The sequence below is a fragment of the Charadrius vociferus genome, unplaced genomic scaffold (assembly GCF_000708025.1).
Source record: "Charadrius vociferus isolate BGI_N301 unplaced genomic scaffold, ASM70802v2 scaffold59, whole genome shotgun sequence".
In the NCBI taxonomy this organism is placed as follows: Eukaryota; Metazoa; Chordata; class Aves; order Charadriiformes; family Charadriidae; genus Charadrius; species Charadrius vociferus.
Window position 1 is genome coordinate 5,463,512 of NW_009661371.1, and position 22,143 is coordinate 5,485,654.

The 22,143-nt window shown below is 34.7% G+C and overlaps 1 protein-coding gene across 3 annotated transcripts in view; it reads right to left on the bottom strand.

The window, feature by feature from the left end:
- FSTL5 (follistatin-like 5) overlaps nt 1–22,143 on the bottom strand; it is a 302,516-nt gene that overhangs the window by 147,320 nt on the left and 133,053 nt on the right. For all 3 annotated transcript variants that reach the window (XM_009893724.1, XM_009893723.1, XM_009893722.1), the window contains exon 4: nt 5,870–6,066. In XM_009893724.1, coding sequence (XP_009892026.1) covers nt 5,870–6,066 — 197 coding nt within the window. The remainder of the gene's footprint in view (nt 1–5,869; nt 6,067–22,143) is intronic.

Consider the following 22,143-nt stretch of genomic DNA (forward strand, 5'->3'; position numbering starts at 1 on the left):
TCCAGCAGTTCCCTGTCCCTCTTGAACTGGGGAGCCCAAAACTGGACACAGTATTCCAGTTGTGGCCTCACCAGTGCCGAGTAGAGGGAGAGAATGACCTCCCTCAACCTACTGGTCACACTCTTCCCTATGCAGCCCAGGATTCCGTTGGCCTTTTTGGCGACAAGGGCACATTGCTGGCTCATAGATAATTTACTGTCTACCAGGACCCCCAGATCCTTCTCCTCAGAACTACTTCCCAGCAGGTCCACCCCTAACCTATACTGGTGCCTGGCATTCTTCCTCCCCAGGTGCAGGACCCTGCACTTGCTTATGTTGAACCTCATTAGGTTCCTCTCTGCCCATCTCTCCAGCCTGACCAGGTCACGCTGGATGGCAGCGCAGCCCTCTGGAGAGTCAGCCACCCCTCCCAGTTTGGTATCATCAGCAAACTTGCTGACGATACGCTCTGTCCCCCTCATCCAGGTCACTAATGAATATATTGAACAAAATTGGACCGAGTATTGATATAATAAATATATATGCAAGCATTCACTTAATACCTAGATAAAAGGTAGAATAATTCTCATTTTAAAAACTATTCATAACCCCTTTTTTCCTTACATGCCATTCCAGTTGCTAAATAACTAAATTCTAACCCAGCAGAGTAACTGAATTACCCATTACACAAGAAAATAATGGGAAGTGCTTCTACTTCACAAAAGCAAAGGCAGCAAACAGATCAAGATATTAGGGTTTAAGTACTATGATCACAGTGTTTGTAAGCTGTATCTCGCTACTAAGCCCTAAAAAAAGTTCTCTTTTCCCCAATTTTAAAGTTTCAAGTAGGATCCTTATTTTTATTTTGAATCTAGAATTGAATATACTGCATGTTCTGTTTTTCTCAGGTTAGTGATAGTAAAACTAAATAGTATAACTTAAATAATAAAGTATCCTTAATTAATAGGCAGAAAATAAACAGAATTACAGCTTAACAGGCAAAATATGCTTCTGGCTATGTCACAGGTAGTTGCTTAAAAATTAAAAAAAAGGGGATAGGCTTATTATCCCTTTTCTCAGTTCCAATACCTCCAAATAACAAATAGGAATACCACTGATAAGAAAGCAAAAATCAAAAGTCATAAATGTAAAAATATAAATGCCAGGGCTCCACAAAGTATTCTGATGAGAGTTTGGGAAACCACTGCTGACAGAAAACTTGCAATTTACATCAGTTGCAGCTGTACAAACAAGTGCCATGAAGTATCAGGTGGCATAAACTGTAACAGCATTATCGTAAACAAGAAAATAAAACCAGAAGTTAATTTTTTTTTTTCCCCCCTTTTCAGATTTCAGTGGCACAACACAAGGAACACATTAGGAATCTTCATCATTGAAGGAAAAGATGGAGTCATAATTCAGGCCAAGTTGTTGCAGAAAAAGGACACATGTCTCTTCCCAATTCATAAACAAGCAACAGTTTGATAGCAAATATAAAAACTGACAATGATTGAAAGTAAATCTGAGAAAAAAGAACTTAAAGAGAAAACAACAGGAAGAAACTAATTAAAACGTTATCTTACCTATACATTTAGCAGCAATTAATGCTGTATTAAACAAACCAATTAAATGTATAATTCCTTCAGATTACATGTTTTTAAGATAATATACAGTAAGCAAGCTGTTTATAGATACAGCTTTAGTCATCTAGAGAGTGCATTATTCTAAGGTACGGCATATTCCTGGGATTTACAGGTAAGAACATATACCTACACATAGCCATAAAGACAACAGTACTTAATTTCCTACTTAAAATTTGTTTCTTTTTCAGCACATTTTACATTGGAACTATCGAACCTATGTTTTATGTAGAGATGCAATATATCCATACACCACCCCCACCCTTGTGTATATATCTACAAACACACAGATATGTAACACTATTCAAAGGTTCATTACACTTTATGGGAAATCTGCATTTCTGATATCATCTGTAACTGAAGCATATTAAATTGGTATGTGAAAATGGCATATTTAGTCATAGAGCAGTTGCCATAACTTCCACTTAACATTCCTCGAAACAATGATAAACTTTGTACAGTTTCCTGAGAGCGAGTGGTCGGTTCAATTGGCCATTTCTTGATTGGTTGTGTTTAGTCTCATTAACTGAAGTTAAACTGCACTGAGAAAACATCAAGGTAAAATGCAGAAGTAAGGATGTGTTTTTATAAAACTGTAATATATTCTCCTTTGTCCTGTCTTAACCTGGTAAATAACAGAACTGTATCCCGGAATTTGAAATTAACAGATATTACTTGATAAATAAGGTTGCTAGACTTTCTCTGACTCAAGAAAATAGATCATTGAAAAGGCAGGAAAGGAAGAAGAAAATTTACATTATATATTCAACTTGCTTTTGAACTATGTCACTTTCTTTTTTTTTATAAAATGTTGCTTTTTTAGCTCACTAGTATAAGAATGAAATAGAAGGAAAGCAGCTTGAAGTCTAATGAAGCCTAATCAAGTACAGATTATTTCACTTTCACACACAGAAGGAACTTGAAATTCACTGTTGAGTAAGATGAAGTATTCTTAAAGCTTACATATCTTCCACTGATGGTAGCCAAAAAGGCTTACTGTTTATAAAATGGCAATTCCACTGTATGAGAATAACTGCATTTATCACTGGAAAAACACATTTTATTCCCATGCCTCCCCATAAAACTTCTTAAAATTTTTACTCTTCTATACAGCAACAACAAGATGCAGTAATCAAGCAGTCTACAGAGATAGAAACACTGAAGTTCCATTTCTAACTTTGTATTAAACTTCAGTTTGTTTTTGCATAAAAGACAATAGATAAACAAGTGGGTCTGTTAGAAACTGAATATTCATAGCAAATCAGAAGAATCAATTATTTTCCTTTATTTTGGATTCATTTAAATTCTTTCAAAGTGCTTTAAAAACAAAACAAAAAAAAACCTTCAATGAACCACCCCACTTTACTAGAAATCTTGCAGATACGTTGTGTTTATGTTAGACCAGAGGTGATGAAAATGATGAAAATTCTGCCCATTTCATAGCCCACCCTTTTGGAAGGATACTCTTTCTGATTAGTTCCCACCTCTCAAAAGAGCGGGCTAAAAGGTTAACTTCATCAGTAGGTCTTTAAAAAAATAAAAATCAAACCACTTTTGACTTGCCAACATAGTATTTGGAAACTAGAACATTAAATGAGTTAGGCCTAACAGTGAAGGCAGTCAAGTCAGAAAAATTTATATAGGCAAAAAAGTTCACTCAGCCTTCATGGAGCTACAGAATCCCACAGCTTTTCTACCTTCATGCAGACTACCTTGTCTGACATTTACACTATGTAATGGAGTTTTGGGGTTTTTTAACTGTAATTCTATATAAGACTACAGAACCATAAAAAAAAATAATATTCCTAGATGCCTGAATTGGTCAAAGAAAATAAACAATAGCTTGTCAATTTTTAATTTGTTATAATACTTGAAATGTTTTGGGTTTTCTTTTTTCTTTTTAAACTTCCTCGCTATTTGAAATAGCTTTTTTTTTTTTAGAAGGTTTTTTTTTTTTCTGGAGAGTATTCATTTCTCTTGCATCAAGATGCAAATTCAAGAACTTCATGATTTCTTATCCAAAATACATCAATAAAAATTGGACCGCTGTTGTCATCATTTCCAGTCTTCAACTGATTCATTTCAATTTTACATTAGGTAGGACGACTATATGGACATCTATGAGATAATAAAATGTAATCCGAGAGCCTGATTGCACTCATTGCACAGCAAGATTGAGGAGATGTAAAATTTAAGATGCACTGAAAACTGAAGTTCAGTATTCAAGTGAACATAAATTGACTTCAGGAGTCTGTCGTTTTCTACAAAAAATATTATTATTGTTATTTTTCACGTTCCCTTAATATATTTAAATTTAAAATGCAGAAAGGCACAATTTTATTATGAAAAGTCTACGAATTGCAAGAATTTCACTGTATTGTGAGCACAATTGAGAAAAAAAATCTCTTAATACTGAGAAAATTTTCTAGAGTACAATAGTATCTCCCATTCAGCCCTAGGGAAGTTAGAAGATCTTTCTGACAATGCCCCCCCAACACATACCCCCCGAAATCATACTCTCACGAAAGCTAATGGGCCCACCAGCATTCTCTCAATGCCAGGGACCTCTCTCACATCATGAATCAATACATTCTAGATAGGGTAGTCAAGACTAGGTCTCTCTGTTTCTTTGCTCCTACTACAACAATTCCGATTTTTAGAAATACTGACAGCTATGACATACACTAAGGGAAGGGGAGAACTCAAGTCTAATCCCACTTTTGCAAAACAATCTTGTTTTATCAACCTTTTATGTACACAAAGAACAGAAAACACTCAGTGGGCTAAGCCACAGAAGGAAGAAAAAAGTGTCAAGTTTTCAACAATCAAAGGTGAATGCTCTGAAAAACAATGCATTTCATTTAAAGATATTGCTCTGAGTTCTTTTAATTTGTCACATTGTTTTAAGTCTTCAGAGGGAACTGAGTCATGTACTTGGTTTGTTCTCAGTAAATACGCAGGCTAAAGTCTTCCTCCATCAGATGAAGGAAAGATTACGAATATTGACATTATACAGGAGCTGGGTTCTTAACCGCAAAACCACACTCTATTCTATGTTTTGCAAAGGCAATTCAGGGATTCCTTTTGTCACATGAAAGACACACAACGGTTCTCAGCTGAAGCTTCTGCTATTGAGAAGGCTTCACAAGAAACAGGTATAGCTTCTCTATTTTTCTTCTCTGTTCAAACTGACCAAAGAACAGTTTCTGAGGGCAAGTTAATTCATTTGCATCTCTTGTCAAAAAATACAATAACAAACCACACAGCACTAACAATGAACTTATTTTACATTATTCTTTAGATTGACATTTGATTCTAAAAGACAGCAGGAAAACCCAATCTTTTAAAGTACAGAAAAAAAATATTTTAAATTTTTTTTTTAAATGGGTAATTTATATTATTTGAAATGGTACGTATATATGCATGCAGCCTCTGGTCCTGGAAACTGCCACTAAAACTTTAAGTTAACTGTATGGAAACAATAACTCCAGCCTAACGCTTTAGGTATTAGATATTAATTTGCAAATATTTCTTAACACTAAGATGCAACTTAAAATATAGTATTATGATCAACAGTGGCATCTAACAAACCTTACTTCTCTTAACTTAAGTGGCTGATTAGCATTAGACTCATTAATATAGTTCAGCCATGATTAGGTTCCTCAAACATGAACTTCTACATTATCTAGTAAATGAAAGTAGATTTGCTATAACAACACTCCTTAGAGTTAATCCTTCTAGGTAAATTAAAGTCAGTGCTGTCCCGCCTACCAGAGCAAATTACTTGTTTACATCTGTAATTAGTTAAAGCTTGCTGTTTAGAGACTACCATGAACTCTTTCCAAGACTACTTCTGTACTTCTGTAGCCCTAAGTTGTATAAAGCATTAATACTTGTTTAGTATTACAGAAATTACTTCAAATGTAATTTTAATTGTTTTTAGCTTCTAAAAATACATCCATACAGTTGGACTTTACGATACCACACTGTGGATAACAAAACAACTCATGGTTAAAGCAACCTATGGTGTTCTAACCCTCCAAGGTATATCCCAAAGTACTGTATTCAAATTTCTGAATAATCACTGCAGAACTTCCAAATAATTAAGCTTTTCCAAAAGTCTTGAATGAAGTTTTCCACCTCAGAGACTGAAGTGAAGGCATCCTAAGATATAACATACCACATGTGTAAGTCCTGACAAAGACAGCTGAACAGCTACTTTGCTAATGGAAACAAAATCTAAATCTTACCTGAGATAATTCATTAGTGTCCACAAGTCCATTGCTGTCTGAATCAAAGTAATTAAACATTTGATCTACAAGAAGTTTCTTTAAAGCCATTTTCTCATCAATGGTTTTATCCTTCGATTGTGCAATATATCTCCGATTTTGTAGATCCAGTAACATATTTTTCACTTTGGTGTATTCAGTAGGTTTGCATTTATCTCCTGAAAAGAAAATATACCACACAAGATTATTTTTAATTTGATTTCTTTTTAAGAGTTTAAAGGTAAATTTAAAAAAAAAAATAATGTAAAAGCAGAGAGTATTAACTTCTTACAACAATACCAACAGGGTTGCTTTGTAAGGTAAGCAATTTTTCTATAGTAATTTCCTCCACAATTTCCTTGTTTGGTCTTAAGATTAAAGCCAAAAAATGACTGCACTTCTAGATATTTTCTATAGACAAAGTTTTCTACGTATGGAAACTAGGGAAAGTCCCAACAGATTCCAAGTCTGTAGTTTTTTTTCACATTTAGATCATTCTGGAAAGGCGCATCTGAAGATTTTTTTTTTTTTTTAAATGTTACCTTTAGTAAAGCATTTCACATAAGCATTAATAAACTGAATACTCCAATGTAATATATGCAGTAAAACATGCACCTATGATAGAAAATGATACACTATAAAACACATATTTCATAATATCATTTGACTTCAGATAGGAGAAATTACACTTGAGTGCTCATAAGCTAGCTCTGCCTATTCATTTACTGGACACATCAAATTTATTGGAACAAGAGAAGGTGGGATTGCCAGTGGAAGAGAAAGAATATCTTCGACAAGATCTAGTTTATTCTTTTCATTATCAAGTCTCCTGTAAAGCAGAAATTGCTACAGCAAGTCTCCTACATACAGTGATTACAGTCACTATTTATTCTAAACCAAAGCACAATATAGTGTATGTCTGGTATTCTCTTATTCAGTTGCTATAAATTTTACATTGATCAGAGAAACAGTTTAGAAGTTTTTGTTTTTATTATGATAGTCTCAGTATTTCAAAAGGTTTTTTTATAAGATGAGATATGTAAATGTGGACCAGCAAAATACCATGTATTTGTTGCAAACTTGTATTTACAGTAAGCTACTACTTAACTGCAAATAGTGAATTCAAGGCCAGAGCAATACGCTGACTAGGAAAGAAAGTTATGTCCCATTCCTCTTTTTAGATGAAGATACGAGTATTAGTGAGGAACCAATATTTACCTCACAGAAGCTGCTTAGGAAGTTGTTTTGCTTTGTAGATCCCACTTAAGTAATGTCTAATTTACATGTCTGAGACTGGAATTTATTATTTTGGTGCATTTAATAGCATATGCATCATTATGGTGACTGCATCATGTATACCTCCATTACCATTTCATTAGGTAGAGAGAGAAAGAAATGAGAGCTCCTAAATGCTTTTTACTATCCTAGAGAAATTCACATCTAGAACAGGAGGACTCCTATGATGGAAGATAAACTGTGGAAGTAGACAAAGTGTTTTCAGGCATCAAAACCACTCTAGGATTTTTTTTTTTCTTCTTCTTCTAAAAGCCACTGCCTGTTATGTAGCTATCTGAAAATCCCGATCGAAGTAACAGCACTAAACAAAACCAAGCGGTACTTAACTGACAGCCTAAGCTACACACAGTATTTGCATTTCTGTCCCTACCTGCTGGAGGCATGGAGACTGAGGACATACAATTTATGAGTTGAGTTCTGTATGACTTTTTCAGGGGCTAATGCAGAAATCCTTGGTAGGAAAACGTGTTTATTCCTCAGCCATCCTGGAGCTGCAATGAGCAGACCTGTCCATGTGAATGGATGCAGGCTCCAGGTGGTGGGGAGGGAAGAGAGCACTTAACTTTAACATACTCTAATTCATTTGGGTGAACTCCAAAAGCCCAGGCCAGGAAAACAACTATCATCTCTGTCTCTCCTAGATAACTTTTTCTGGCTGTGGTATCCTGACAGAGACACAGTTTGGTTTTCCTCTAGTACAGCTGAAATTTAATGCCATTTTATCTACAATTCTGGGGAAAAAAAAAGACAAATCCTAGCTATCTCTAAACACTGTACTGTTCAGACCTATTTACCATGTCCAGATTTTATCCCCTGTAAATTATTTTTGACCAAATGGTTCTCCATTCTGCAATTCTAAAACTGCAAAGAGAGATGTTTACCTTAGAGATATGCAACAAAAGTAAAGCAGTTTATTTCTTAATAATATCAGTTTAACTCAAAGATACTATGACAAACCCAGAATTTAAGAGAAATGGAAAATGAAACAGAAAAAGTCACATGGACGTATTTTTTTTCCCTTGAGGCACAGCATAATGCCTCTCTCTTTAATGACTGATCAAGAATTGAAAATAGGTTCTCACTTCTAAAAAGACAATAATGATGTTAATGTTCATTAGAGTATTAAGTGTTATTTATTTATTAAGTATGGAGAATATTTGCACGGGTAGCACAAACACTTCCACAGGACAGATTATACAAAGTATAAATTTAAAGAAAAAATAAAATTTATAAATCACATTATCATGAAAAGCATTGTAATAATTAGTCAATTTTCATACTTTTAACTCAAAACAGTGTTTAAGGAAGAGAGTTTTAATGGAAGTTCAACAAAAGAACATGATTTCCTGAGAACACACTGCTAAAATCTGTTACAGGTGTTCTACACTAAGGTAATTTTTCATTTTTATTTTTCCTGTTCCTGTGATGTCCTTTGGAAATATTTTTAACTTGAAAAGTAGCTCAAACTTATCAATATGTTGTATTAATTGCTAACAGAAAATATTAATGCAACTCTAATATTAATGAAAATAGAATTAAGGAATGATGAAGTTATTTAATTTTCTAAAAAGTAGCATTTTACAGATACTGAAACCTTAATCAAAATGGCAGTCTGTTGAAAACCAGCTGCGAATAAGGTGAATAGAGTTCCCAAAACAATTTCATGTCTCTACAACCCATCTTCAGTAGATGATTATTTTATACTCAACAATGGTGTTAAAGCCTATCCTCCTTATGGCCTTGCTTGTAGCATGCCTGTAAGATAATAGCTGTAATTTGCTCTCAGTGTGTATCTGCTCACTCCACAGATCAACCTGGCTGAATTACAGTCCCAGCCATGATAATCCATTGGCTTCTAGTCTGTGGGTTTTGTGTTTGTTAGAGCCCAGACCAATTCTCGCAGTGCTTCACTAAGCTGTTTGAAGGCTAGTCCTCACCATGAAAATCCTGCTAACACCTTTCAGAAAAAAAATACCCGTTGGCCATCATTTCTGCTTTAAAACAGGTGCTATTTTGTTTCTCACTTATCTGAATAGGTTAGTCTGACCCATATAAAAGACAGCTTTATCAACAGTAGGTTTATACTCCCTGCAACCACACCGTGCCACAGTTCTCCGTAATAGGGAAGCAGTATTCCCTGATCTCTTTATCTGAAGAGGATGTCAAGGTCATTGCACAGGAACACATGGTTTGCATGTAAAGGGGGGAGAACAATACTAAGGTCTTTAAGCACACTGGCACTATTCTACACTATCTTAAAATGACTACACAAAAAACCCCAAAACATTACAAATAAATGCTTTGGTTTCTATTGCTCCAGAGTTTGTCATATTTTTAGTGTTGTTCATGACAGATCATTCTAAGTAATGCAAAAATAACTTGAATTATTTTTCCTTTAGACACTGTGTGATAAATCTTGGGAGAAGCGTAGATGTTCAGGGGTCTGGGCAGACACAGGGTACATGCTGCACATGATGAATGGTTGGTTACCTTTCCTGTTCCCCTGCCTTATCATACTGATTGAGAATATCAAACTTTAATGTTTGTGATTAAAACTAGGTGATATTCTTAACTATTATAAATAAAAGTAAGCATGTAAGAGTAGCTGTCACTTGCAAACAGTACTTAAGTTGAGAAGAAAGTGATTTTTAGGGTTGTGTTTTTTTTTTTTTTCAATAGCACCAAATAAAAAAAAAAAGAGAGAATAGGGAAAAAAGTATTGTCTGCTACTTAAAGTACATATACTTAAATAACTGCAAGTAACTTACTCTTCAAAAAGAGCCTGAACACTGTATAGCAATTCTACATCAACATCTACATCCGTATTTTCCTGTTACTCCTCTAGTTTTCATTATGTTCGACAAAGTAATCTTTTATAATAGAATTAATATATTTTGATCTAACACTCACCTTTTAAATCTTACTATGCATTCTAACAACAGATTTTAGGCTGGTGACAGATGAACCTTCAGTTTCTGGTCTGAGCTAACTACAGTTGCGGTAAAACAGGTTTAACACAGCTATACTACATGAAAACATTTTCATTTTATACATAATTCAAAGTACTTTTTACACGAAAGAGTCCATGGACTTGAACATAAGGACAAACATGATTGATGGATGCAACTGACAAAGAAGGGGATCATAAGGAAACAATCAGACACTCGTAGTCAACAGAATACACTGTTTCATTAACAAATCACCCTCTTATCTCATTTGTCACAACTGCCTTTTCCTGTAATATTCAAGGGAATGTGAAGCAGATGTTTAAATTACAAGCATGAGGCTCTGTTTACAGGAGACCTCCCCCAGACTGGAGTAGCAGCACTGATTACCACTTAGAGTAGCTTTATTTGTGTTCTAATTTAGTAAGCATTACTTGTGAAATAGTTGTCTCAATGACACACAAATGGTAAACAGGGATTAAGTACAACACCCTTTATAGTGAGGAAAAGTAATTTATGCTTAACATAATTGAGAAAGACAAACTACTGGGAATATACTACAATTATATTACTTCCAAAAAGACTTATAAGTTCTATATAATTACCTGTACAGATGAAAAAGTAACCTACACATTGTGCACAATTTACTAACTTAATTCTGGTTTCTAGTACTTTTTTTTTTTTTTTCATTTGTCAGCTAGGCTTCCCACACAAATAGTTTCTGAAAAGTTATGAGAATGCAAGTTTTGTGTTTTATTGTTCTTTGTTGTTTGTTTCATTCACGGAAAGGACTAACTCCACCACACGGCAGATTTCGTCAAAAAAAAAAAAACAAACAAAAAAACACCTGCCAAACCAAAAACCTCTGCTATGATTTATTTTACAAGTTTTTGTCTGTGCAATCCTAGAAGGTGTGCAGAAACCTAAAAGTGACAAAATAAACAAACTGGAATCAAAGTGTCATTCTCTGGTCCCATATCCTGTAATTTCTGAAATAGTAATAGTCCTGGGGTTTACTTAATTCAAACCCAAAACCAGTAGAAAAGTGGAAACACTTGACTGTTTCCTTCCATTCGGTACAACACAGCTTTGCAGCTGTATCTCCGTTTCCTAGGAAACGGCTGAAAGTTAGATTTTGAGTGTTACTGTCCTCCTAGACACTACTAAACAGATGATATTTGCCCATAATACAGAAAGAAGTTGTATTTAACAGTTTAAGTCTTACTTAATTTGCAAGAGAAACATATATACCAAAACTAACTAGTTATTTATGAAAACTTGGCAAATCAATATACATATTGTTCTTAACACCTGAAGAAAAATACTAAAGAATGAGCTAAGGTAATAGTCTAGGAGTCATTCCTTAAATCCAAATTCAGATCTCAGATTTTTGTATTACATAGTTTTTGGAAAAATACTAGCATACACAAAGAAGGAAAGAATGAACACAGAGTTGAAAAAAAAAAAATGGAATAAAGACAAACCATCTGATTTCTGTTCTTGGTTCTTTCACCACTTTCATAGGTAATCACAGAATGATCAGGGTTGGAAGGGACCTCTGGAGATAATCTAGACCAACCCCCCTAATATAGGCATTTTAACCTTTCCTTGCCTTAGCATCTCCACCTACACAACAGGAATACCTCTTACCTTAGAGACCTATCAAATCATTAAAACTCATGGAGTGTCTATCTCCACAAAAGTCATCAGCTGCTGAGATACCATCGGATTCTTAGGTATTTTACGATTTTGAGATGAGTTGTATGTCTATAGCACAAACGGTTTCCACAAAGCCATTTTTCCTTCAAAATTAAGATAACTTTGGATCTCCCAGAAATGGCAACTGGTTTTCCATGGACAATATTGCATATGAATACTTTTAAGTATTCCAAAACTAATATTATCATAAATTGGATTTTGGGAAATGGAATCGATCTGATAAGCAGCAAGCCTACTATTAATCTTCTACATGCATTTTGAACATATTCAGAATACTCTAAATACACAAAACAATTTACTGCAAAATTAAAAATTATATTCCATGTAGAATATGAGAAATTAATCCCAAATAACATACATATATACACACATATATAATCTAATACAGGCATACGCATACACAATCATGTGCACCTATACACCCCCATACACAGGATGAAGAAGTCGCTACAGATGTGGTTGGATATCAATTCTATTTCAAACATAACACAAAAGACAATCCATTCAGCTATTTTTCAAGATTCAATTTCTACAGATGGAGCACGAAAGCTGTAATCTTACTTGTAGCCCTAACAGATAAAGGAACATTTTAAACCACCAAAATTGCTTAGGTTTATCTGAAAGAAACTTCAGGTTCAGACATCATTTCACAATATCTTATTTGCCAATATCAAACTCTTATTTTCCAAATCTAGAGATCAACAGTTTTGACCTTTATTTTCCATTCTCCTTACTGAAGCTCTGGAACTGCACTTGAAGACAAGCAACTTCATTTGTACATAGAACTAATTTTTGATCTATGGTCCGGAGGTTGAGGGGCATGGGGAAGAGGGCTTTAAATTCAAACCTAGTATTTTTCAATAAAAATCCCTGGATAAACAGGGATTAACATCAAAACTTTTCCCTGTTGCAGCTATATTTTAAATAAAAGGTGAGCATTTTCTACTATTTTTTAAAAACATGAGAGCTTAGGGCTGCAAATCTCAGCTCTGCAGCTGCTCAGCTTTAGGTATTCAGAAAGCCTAGGGAGGAGGGAAAAAAAAAAAAAAAAAAAAAAGATTTTGATTCTCTCTGCGTTTGACTTTTGGTTTTGGTTTTTGGTTGTGGGTTGGTTTTTTTAGCTGATTTAGACAGCACTCAATCAGCACATGAGCTGCTTTCATGTCTTATTTTGTAGCATCCATACTTTCCAATGACATATAATTATCTAAATTCAGCATTACTCTCTAAGTTAGATAGCGTTAAGCACTTCAGTTCTTCAGGTCTTCTGTGTAAATAGGTCTAAGTAGCTACAAGAATTGTTAAGAACTTTCAACAGTGTTGTGTTTGTATGCAATATATGTATAAAAACACCTACCACATATATAAACACCCTACTACCCACAGACAGGCACAAAAATACAAAATTTTCACGTTATGTCTGTCCTTGCCCTTAGACAAATACTTTTAAGCAATTACCACAGCTGCTATATAAAATTGAATTGAAGCTTGCTTTTCAAAGCCTTCGTTCCACTATGTAAAATAAGGAATAACACTGTCCTTTCCTCTAATATTAGTGGTTAGAGTGCTCCTAACCATTCTGATAATTCAAAACTATAAATCATAAGACAGAAGTCATAATTTTCCTTAATTACACATATCTGCACAAGTCTGGTGTCCAGTCTTACCTGGAGACCTTATACATACAGTTTTTCAGTACTTAAACAATGAATAGTTCAGATAAATTATTTTCCTTAAAGATATACCACTTAGGTTAAACACCATTAGAAGATGAATCAAATTTGCACTAAGAAAACAGAAAATTAGGTTATAGTATTTCTTTTTCTTTCTTTCCCCCCCCCCAGTTAGAACAGATGTTATATAGTGTGAGAAATATTCATCCAAAAATTAACTAGGAAATGAAGAAAACCACTAAAACCAGCATTTGGGGTAGAGGAGGAGGGGCGGTACATGACTTCTACTTGTTAATGCAGAGTGGTTAACATGTCACAGATCTCTTGACAGAAGAAAATAGGTCATATAAACTTTCACCTTCAAGATGACATTTGAAGGCTAAAGCAGGCTGACAATAACGATCAAAACATCATTTTCCACAGCTGAGAAAACACTGAGCAGGCAGGTTGTTTGGACTGCACGTTAGCATCATAAACACCACGGGGAGAGTTAGTATGTAACTGGCAAATGCAAAACTATTCCACAGGACTGACTCTGCCTTCAAACAGCCGATAAATCCACACCGATTTCAACCAGTGATAATACCACTTCTCAAAATTTCTTGATGTCTCAGATGCATACCTCAGGGTATTCTACTACAAAAAAAGACGACATGAAAATGGGCACAGTTAACAGATGTGCCCAATTTTCCAAACGTAGCAGATTGTTTCAAATATGTTGTTATTCTTTTCCCAACACACGCTGAAGACATTACCTTTTTCCAGATTTTTTGTTTTCTTGTGTCCAGCTCAAGCTTTCAGATCAGTTTTTCTTTGCCCCATACATTACACAAATAACTTCAATTTCATAAGTAAAAATTCATATACAACATTAATAAGAAGATAACATGGACTTCTTTGTCCTTCCTAGCTTATAAAAAGAGAAAACTGAGGTAGAAAAACATAAAAGGAGTGTGCCCCAAAGGCAGACAGTGCTAAAAATGAAGGTTGAGACAGGAGTTTAATGCAGCATTTTATTTTTCCCTCTAGTAAAGTTAACCCAACCATTGCTGTTAGTCTTCCTCCCAGAGGGCTTAGACAATTTTTGACTTATAGTATCCAGAATGATACTATGAAACACTATAGGCTTACATTAAAGAAAAAAATAAATAAAGATAGATTAAAAAGTACTCTAAATCCAGCAGGGAGATCCTTGTGGAATGTAAGCTAAGCCATAAATCTGTGTAGAGTTCTGCTTTTGCTTCTCGCGAAGCATGTGTCAGAGGGCTCTCCTTTATTTAAAAAAAAAAAAAGTTACCGAAAGGGATGAAACATGACTTAATATAAGTCACAATCTTCCTTTTCCCAAGGGCTTCCCAAAGACACAGAGTATTTACAGGTTTATGAAGGTGAGGTCTCAAGACTGGGTTAAGGCTAACCAAAACAGCACTACAGTTAAAAAGGACATTTCTGTTGCTCCATTTTTATTTCTTCCCTTCCATTGCATATTCCCACCACTTTGTTTCACCTTTAGCATAGTTGGCTTTTGGTGCTAATCACAGAAGTTATTACATTCAGCCTTTTGCTATAGGAAAAAAAGAATTAATTTTTTGTGTGTATATATATATAGAAGGAACCAAAAATTTATTGTCATTCCAACTAATGTTTGAAGCAGTCTATTAGCCCAATTTATTTAATTAATTCATAAAAGCCTCAACAGCACAGATAAAATTACTTTATAAACCCTCCTAGTATCTTATTGAAATATCTATCTTATGCTTACCCTTCCAGTTTTTCTCTGAGTACTAAGGCTTCAATCTTTCCCTCAGGAAGAGCGAGGGGAAAAGGCTATAAGGAGTCAAGAACACCCCGAGATCATCATCAGGAGGAATATGGAGGTATGGTGAGATAGAATCCTCAGTCTCAACATCTGCTTGGGTTAGTTTTATATGTTTCACTATCAGTACCTGCTTCTTCTTTTGGTAACACGGTTAAACACGAAAGTGGAAAAGTCTTCCCCAACCTTGGTTGCAATAAAAGGCTATTATTTGTTAAGCATAGGTTATCAATATAACGTTTTGAGAGAGCCTAAGATAAACAGGGTAGGCAATAGTCATTTGGCCGCTAGGCAATTTCTGAAACCAGTAAAATCAGCTCAGACCAAGACAAGACCAGGCAAGTCCTGAGACTCTCTGCACTGTCAGGTCAATAAAAAGGTCTTTGTGTGGTTTTCTTGCTTGTTCTTTTTTATTTATTAAAAAAAAAAAAAAATTAAAAAAAAAATCACATTCTACAGGGCTATTCATCTTTGAGGCACAACTACAGTATAAGCTAAAGCAATTCAGAAAAGTCTGTGTTACAGAGAACCAAGGTCAGTAAGTGTATGTGATGCAACTTTATTTTAGCTGGCCTAAAGAAAAGACATAAATAGTGCTCTCCAGGTTGAGCATCATAGTTCCGTGTTTGTTCTCCGCTTGCTTTACCCTTCCCACAGGGACACAAAGGAATATGATGGTTTGGCAACAGAAGAAGGAAAACGAGATTTATAAACTGAAACACAAGTAAAGGAGCATCCAAATTTGCCTTTGAACCCACACCAGAATGGGACCTAACCATACTGGTATGGCAACAGCACAAACAAGTAAGTCTGGTACCAAGGCTGGTAAGTCTTAACAGAGCCCTGTATCACTTTCAGGTTAAGTGGTTCTCTACTGTATTTAGCATAGGCTTGAAATTGTGTTTTCAAGTTTTAAAAAAAATCTGTTTAAACCTCATCAATTACAGCTGGGAAGATGACATCAGAAGTATCCTAGCGAAAACAGAAATGTTGCTGAGACCTGTGTGGAGCCCCATTTATTTTAACGTTACCAGGTCATCTACTATGCTTTAAATGTCTACGTGCTTAACTAATTCACTGTTGCAGAAAGAAAGGATGATGTAGGAAAAGACAGCACTATACTGTGAAGATAGATACCAGTATCTCCCTTAGCTATGCATGAAGGGCTTAAATATTGTAAACATGGCTGCTAGCATTTTATGATGACACACCTTACCACAGATCTTGCAATATTATTACACGATGGATGTACTGTGACAATCATACATTAGTAATACCAACTGTGGAGGTTTTATAGTAAAAACTCCCATGTTGTTTTAACAATAATTTGGCATCTCGCACACTTGTACATGGAATTGAGAGGTGAAGTTAGAATCGTGTAAATCAATGCGAGAGAGAAACTAGGCCTACCTAAGCTCACTTTCCCTTACTTTCAGAGCAGTATCTTGCAAACTTGTGAGATTATAATTATACAATTATATTTATATAATTATACAAATTTATTTTGACCTGTCACCCCAAAACAGAATTTGAATCATTGTTTCCTTTCACAGACACTCACAGAAAAGGCTACCCAGAGACAGTAGATCAATAATTTTATGCTAGCTTGACTACAAAGAAATAAATGTGTTAGTCAGAGATTTCTCTATAAAAATACAAAAAGGCTGTTGACCAAGAAGTTGTTTCAAAGATGTTTCTGTCTGTCTTTAGGTACAGCCTTGTATCTTTATTCCTCATCTGTGGTTTGATGCAGAAAGACATTAAAAAAAAATTAGACTCTTCAGCTTTTCACCAATTGCAATGAAATTCATGGCTTTGTTTTCTTACAACTGAAGCTTTTCTTTTGTTTAAGTGTTTTGTTCAGCTCTTAACCTTCAGCAGAAAATGTTCTTATTCACGTAGACTTACATATTTAAAAGTAGTTTCATTTCCATTCAGTTTCATATTGATTCTGTGTTTCTAGATAGAATCCTTCACATACTTAAAAAAAAAAGTCTATGACTATCACAAACTTATGACACTGATCTCTGTCAAAACAGGGAGGATTTATTCAAAATGAACTTTGCCAAAATTTAAACAAGAAATTAAAGCCATCATTTCCATTACTGTTTAGGGAAGAAATGGTATAATTACACAAGGCTTACTTTAAAAACAATGGTTTGGCATTAAAAAAAAAAAAAATTGACTTACAGAAGTGATTTATAAATGATCCTATTTTAAGACAACTTTTCAAGATACAGAAAGTATTTTCTTCCTCAGAGTTTTTTTAAAAACTAGACAAAAACATTTAAATTAATATCAATTCAAATAAATATACTTCAATTTAAAAGCAAACAAAATAAAATTAATTAATATTAGAAATCTACCATACCTTCTCTGATATTCATGTCATCTCTTTGGCTGATTAAAGTAGAATGAAGGCAATTGATTTTTTCTAGTTGTCCTAATTCTAATTGCAATTTATTATAATCTTTTTGCTTTCTCTCTGTGCCTGTTGGATAGTGTTTTGTCACTAATTTAATGCAGCTGCCTTCCAACCCCAATGATGACTGTCTCCTAACCATAACTCAAGAAAAGTGTCAGACATACCAAGATGTCTACATAAAGAGTACCGTATGTGTGTCAATCATTACTATTAAGATGCCAAAAGAAAGTTATACACAGGTCATCTTTCGCATCTGAACCAAAAATAACACATTTAAATATGTTATTTCAGCATTAACTTAATTTTGTCGATGGATTCTGACATCTGTCAGTGTATACACCAAACAAAGCTAACTTTCAAAGTAAGCAGGGAATAAGATTACAATTTGAATACTTCTAATGATTCTGCCATCACATTTCTTTCCTGGAACACCACATTTTTGTTTTAGGGTATTTTTTGTTTGGTTGGTTTTGTTTTTAAACATCAAAAGTCTCTTTGACTTTACCTATCCTAAGTTTTTAGGATAAAAATAGATATTAAAAGAAGTAATCAAGCTATGCTCTTACTAAATGACAACAGCTGACTTGAAAGACCATTTGTGGTCAAAAATACCATACAGCAATTGTTGACACAATTTTTAATTTAAAAAAAAAGTCCAGCTCTTTCTTATTTCATGTCATTAAAAAATGGAAAGTTTTCATTTGGGTTTTTTTTTTTATTTTAAAGTAAAATCAGTTCTCAACTTAGTAGTTCAGTTACCTGTGTTAACAAAGAACAGTGGCAACAGTACTGGGTAACAGAACTACGACAGCAGGAAAGTAATGTAAGATGAGAGGCCCAGACAATGTAGAAAATCCAAACACAAATTTATTGTGAAAACATGTTTGAATTTTCAGACTGCTAAACGACAGAAACAAATGTCAAAAGATCATTAATAAGAGTTGATACATTAAGCAATAACTGTCATTAAAGTTATCCCCTGCCACATTGCTGTTACCGTTCCAGAGAAAATATGAAGTTGGGAAATTACTTCAGAAACCAAGTGTGTATACAAAAATGTATACTTTATGTGCACTAAAAATAATAAAGCAACAGCTAAATTAATTTGTAAATAATGTATCAGATAATTATTTGTTCAAAGCATTTAGTATTTTGAAAAACGTCAATTATCCAGTTAAAAATGGGAAAATAATAACCGGATAAGACTGCTTAAGATAACTACATTCATAGCAGAACAATTTTAGCTGCTATCATATTTTTGTTGTTTCAGAAAAACAGGAATACAGTGGGAACACAACAATAAACTACTAAGAGTTACATAGAGATAATTGCAGTTATAGTTATAAACAATAGTATCCTCAGTTCTTATTTTTGTACTAAATAGCAATCATCTCTATAAATTCATTTAAGAAACTCTACAAACAAACTTTATATAAATTTCATCTTAGCTGCTGTCTTGAAATAGTAGGCGCAGATTTGATTTAGATAACATTCCCTCCATTTTAGTTTTATACTAAACAGCACTGTGATAAAAAAAAATTGATACTTTCTTTTCATACATGAGAAAAAAAAAAAAGATACAATTGTACTACTTCTATCAGTCAAATTCTACTCTACTTTTTATTATCACTGTCCTGAGAAAAAAGAGTGGGATTAAAGCACTACATAGACTTGATTTGCAAGACTACATTTGTTCATGAGACAGTTCTAGTTGCTTAGATTGTGCATTATGCGTTCAGTGCCTCCTGAAAAAGCTGGATTTCTTGCGTGTTCTCCAAACTAATACATTGCAGGCTTTCCAGACAGACTCACTTGAGAATAATCTCGAGAATGAAACTCAATCTTTTTTTCCTCTTCTTTTTTCTACACTCCCTAGCTAGTAAAGGGGGAGTGGGGAGGGTGGACATCAAGTTGTCTTTTAGAAAGAATAAAACCACCCTGAATTTATATAAAGATGAAGATGTTAAAAGCCATTGGTATTATTGCTCTGTTTCTTTTTTAGAGTTACAAACATTGACATTGTTTGCATCTGGGCTGGCAGGGAGATGTTCCTGGGTTTTGTTTTGAAGGAAAGCAGGAATAAAAATAAAATAAAATCTCACTTCAGTACTGCTCAGAAATTCATTATTCTCCCATTAGATGTACTGGCAAGGAATAAAATGACCAGCATTTAGATACAGATTTTCATCTTTATCAATTAATAAGCTTATTTCAGCTCCTAACTTCACCCACTCTTTTGTTGGAAGAGATAGTCAAGATCCTTTCCCAAATATTCAAAATATATATTTTTGAAGTCTCAAACAGATTGCAAATGTTAAGAAAATTTAATTGCCAGTAACCAGAAATCTGAGATGCAAAGTCCATGTGTGCATTTATACTTCGTGACTGCTACAAATAGTTAAAGTTTTTTTGGCCGTCTAATAAATGGGCCAAAATATCAGTGTGTAAATCGGAACATGGTCCCTTGTGCATATACTGCATATAATACACGTAAAATTACTTTGAGTCCTTCCTGTGAACAAGGATCTTTGTTAAAGGCTGCCAACCACACCTAATTCAGCAGGGGTACACTGCTGTGTGAGAGTAAACAGAAACAGCAAGAAACCACAACACATGTCTCCAAGAAAGGGAAGTTCTGGTTACATTTGTAGGTCAGCTGAAGTGTTTTCAAAGCCTTCCAGGCATTTCCATTCTTTCTGACTTGCAAGAGGTTTCAATACAATCTGTTGTTCTTCAAAAATCCATCAAGCCAAATGGTCAAGAATTTTGGGACTGCATTTGAGATCTAATGCTTGGTACACAGCCAGCTTCATAGAGTCACAAGTCCTTCTGAAAAACGTGTCAGTAATATGAGAAGACATTCTACTGAAGGTGGAAATTGGTTACTAAATATGAACCTATTACCTAGGCCAAACACAGTGCTTGCATGTAGGCGTGAATGCGCTTCTTCTGGAAGACCCTTTCAACTTTAAGAATAACCTAAATCATGAGGAGGGAGATTTAAAGCCACTTCTGTTAAAGTACTTATTTACCTAGGCACATACTCAATTCTTCATTTAACTTCTCCACTTAAATCTACAAAGTCTGCAGTATTTTTTCTAATCCTCTTGAAGAATGCTTTATTTGGATATAGCATGTATCACCAGGGAGAGAGGGGGGCCCCCAACTCTAACCTATTCTAAGTAATAGAGAAATGATCTCATGAAGAAGAGGACGCTTTGTCTTAATGGCCTTAATTCTCATGTTAAGTCAATTAGCGTGTGCCACAGAAGTGAATTACAGTCTATTCTCAGTCTGTACTCCCGATGATAAAGCTGATCTGACCTTAAAGAAGGTGGAGACAGACTTCCTGGGCCTGAAGGAGTGCCCAGGCTTCAGAGATATCCCTGAGGCATTTTGGCAGACTCATTCTCAGGTACTGAACAGGTGCCAGAGGGTATCAAGAGTTGAAGAAAAGGAACTGCAAAAGAAATGCTATTTCAGAACAGATTTAAATGTGACGCTAAAGTGTACTTAGAAAAGTGAGATCACCGCACCAAGTCATTTTCCTTAGCAGGGCAGATGGTAACAATCACAGTATGGGCACTTATGGTTCTACTACTAAAGGTATCTTACGCATTCATAGGCTCAGATGAACCCTTTCTGTTTGCACACTGGAAACTTCTGATTACGAGCCATGATCTCAGGCCTGTTTCAGGTGCAGTGAGCAGCCACTCTGGCTATAAACTGAGCAACTAATCTATATCCTAATGGGGCATGATCTTCTCGGGTTCCCAACTTCTGACAGTTCTAAGGGACTATGAAAAAGACAGACAAAAAAATCTCAACAGAATAAATTCAGAAGTCCACACGTACCAAGTGTGTTATGAACAATAGTCTGAGCAATTCCAGAGCTGTGAAGGTCACAGGCATATTAACAAATTTGTTATTCCATTTTTTCCCCACCCACGCAAAGAGAAACCAAATATGTAAAAAGAAAATCATAACAGTAAAAACAAATATTTAAAAAGTAAGTAGGTAACGGTAAGAACAAATACTTCAAAAGTAAGTAGGTCTGATTAAAAAATAAAAACCAGATTATTTAAAGTAAATATTTTAAATCAGGACAGGAAAACAGTGAAGGATGTGGGGGGGACACACTGAATGCTTTATTCAAGCATGAGCATCAAACAGCCCCAATAGATACTGCTGAGGCCAAACAACATGCCAGTAACAAAGATTTCTGGTGTCTAGCATTTCAACAGATACATGGACTATTCTTAAAAATAAGAATATACTGCAATTCATGCTGAACAAAACACTATTATCACTTTGCCACAAAGCTTATTGCAAAGGGTCAAATATAGGAATCTAAACTCAACTCTGAGCATTAACTAACTTTA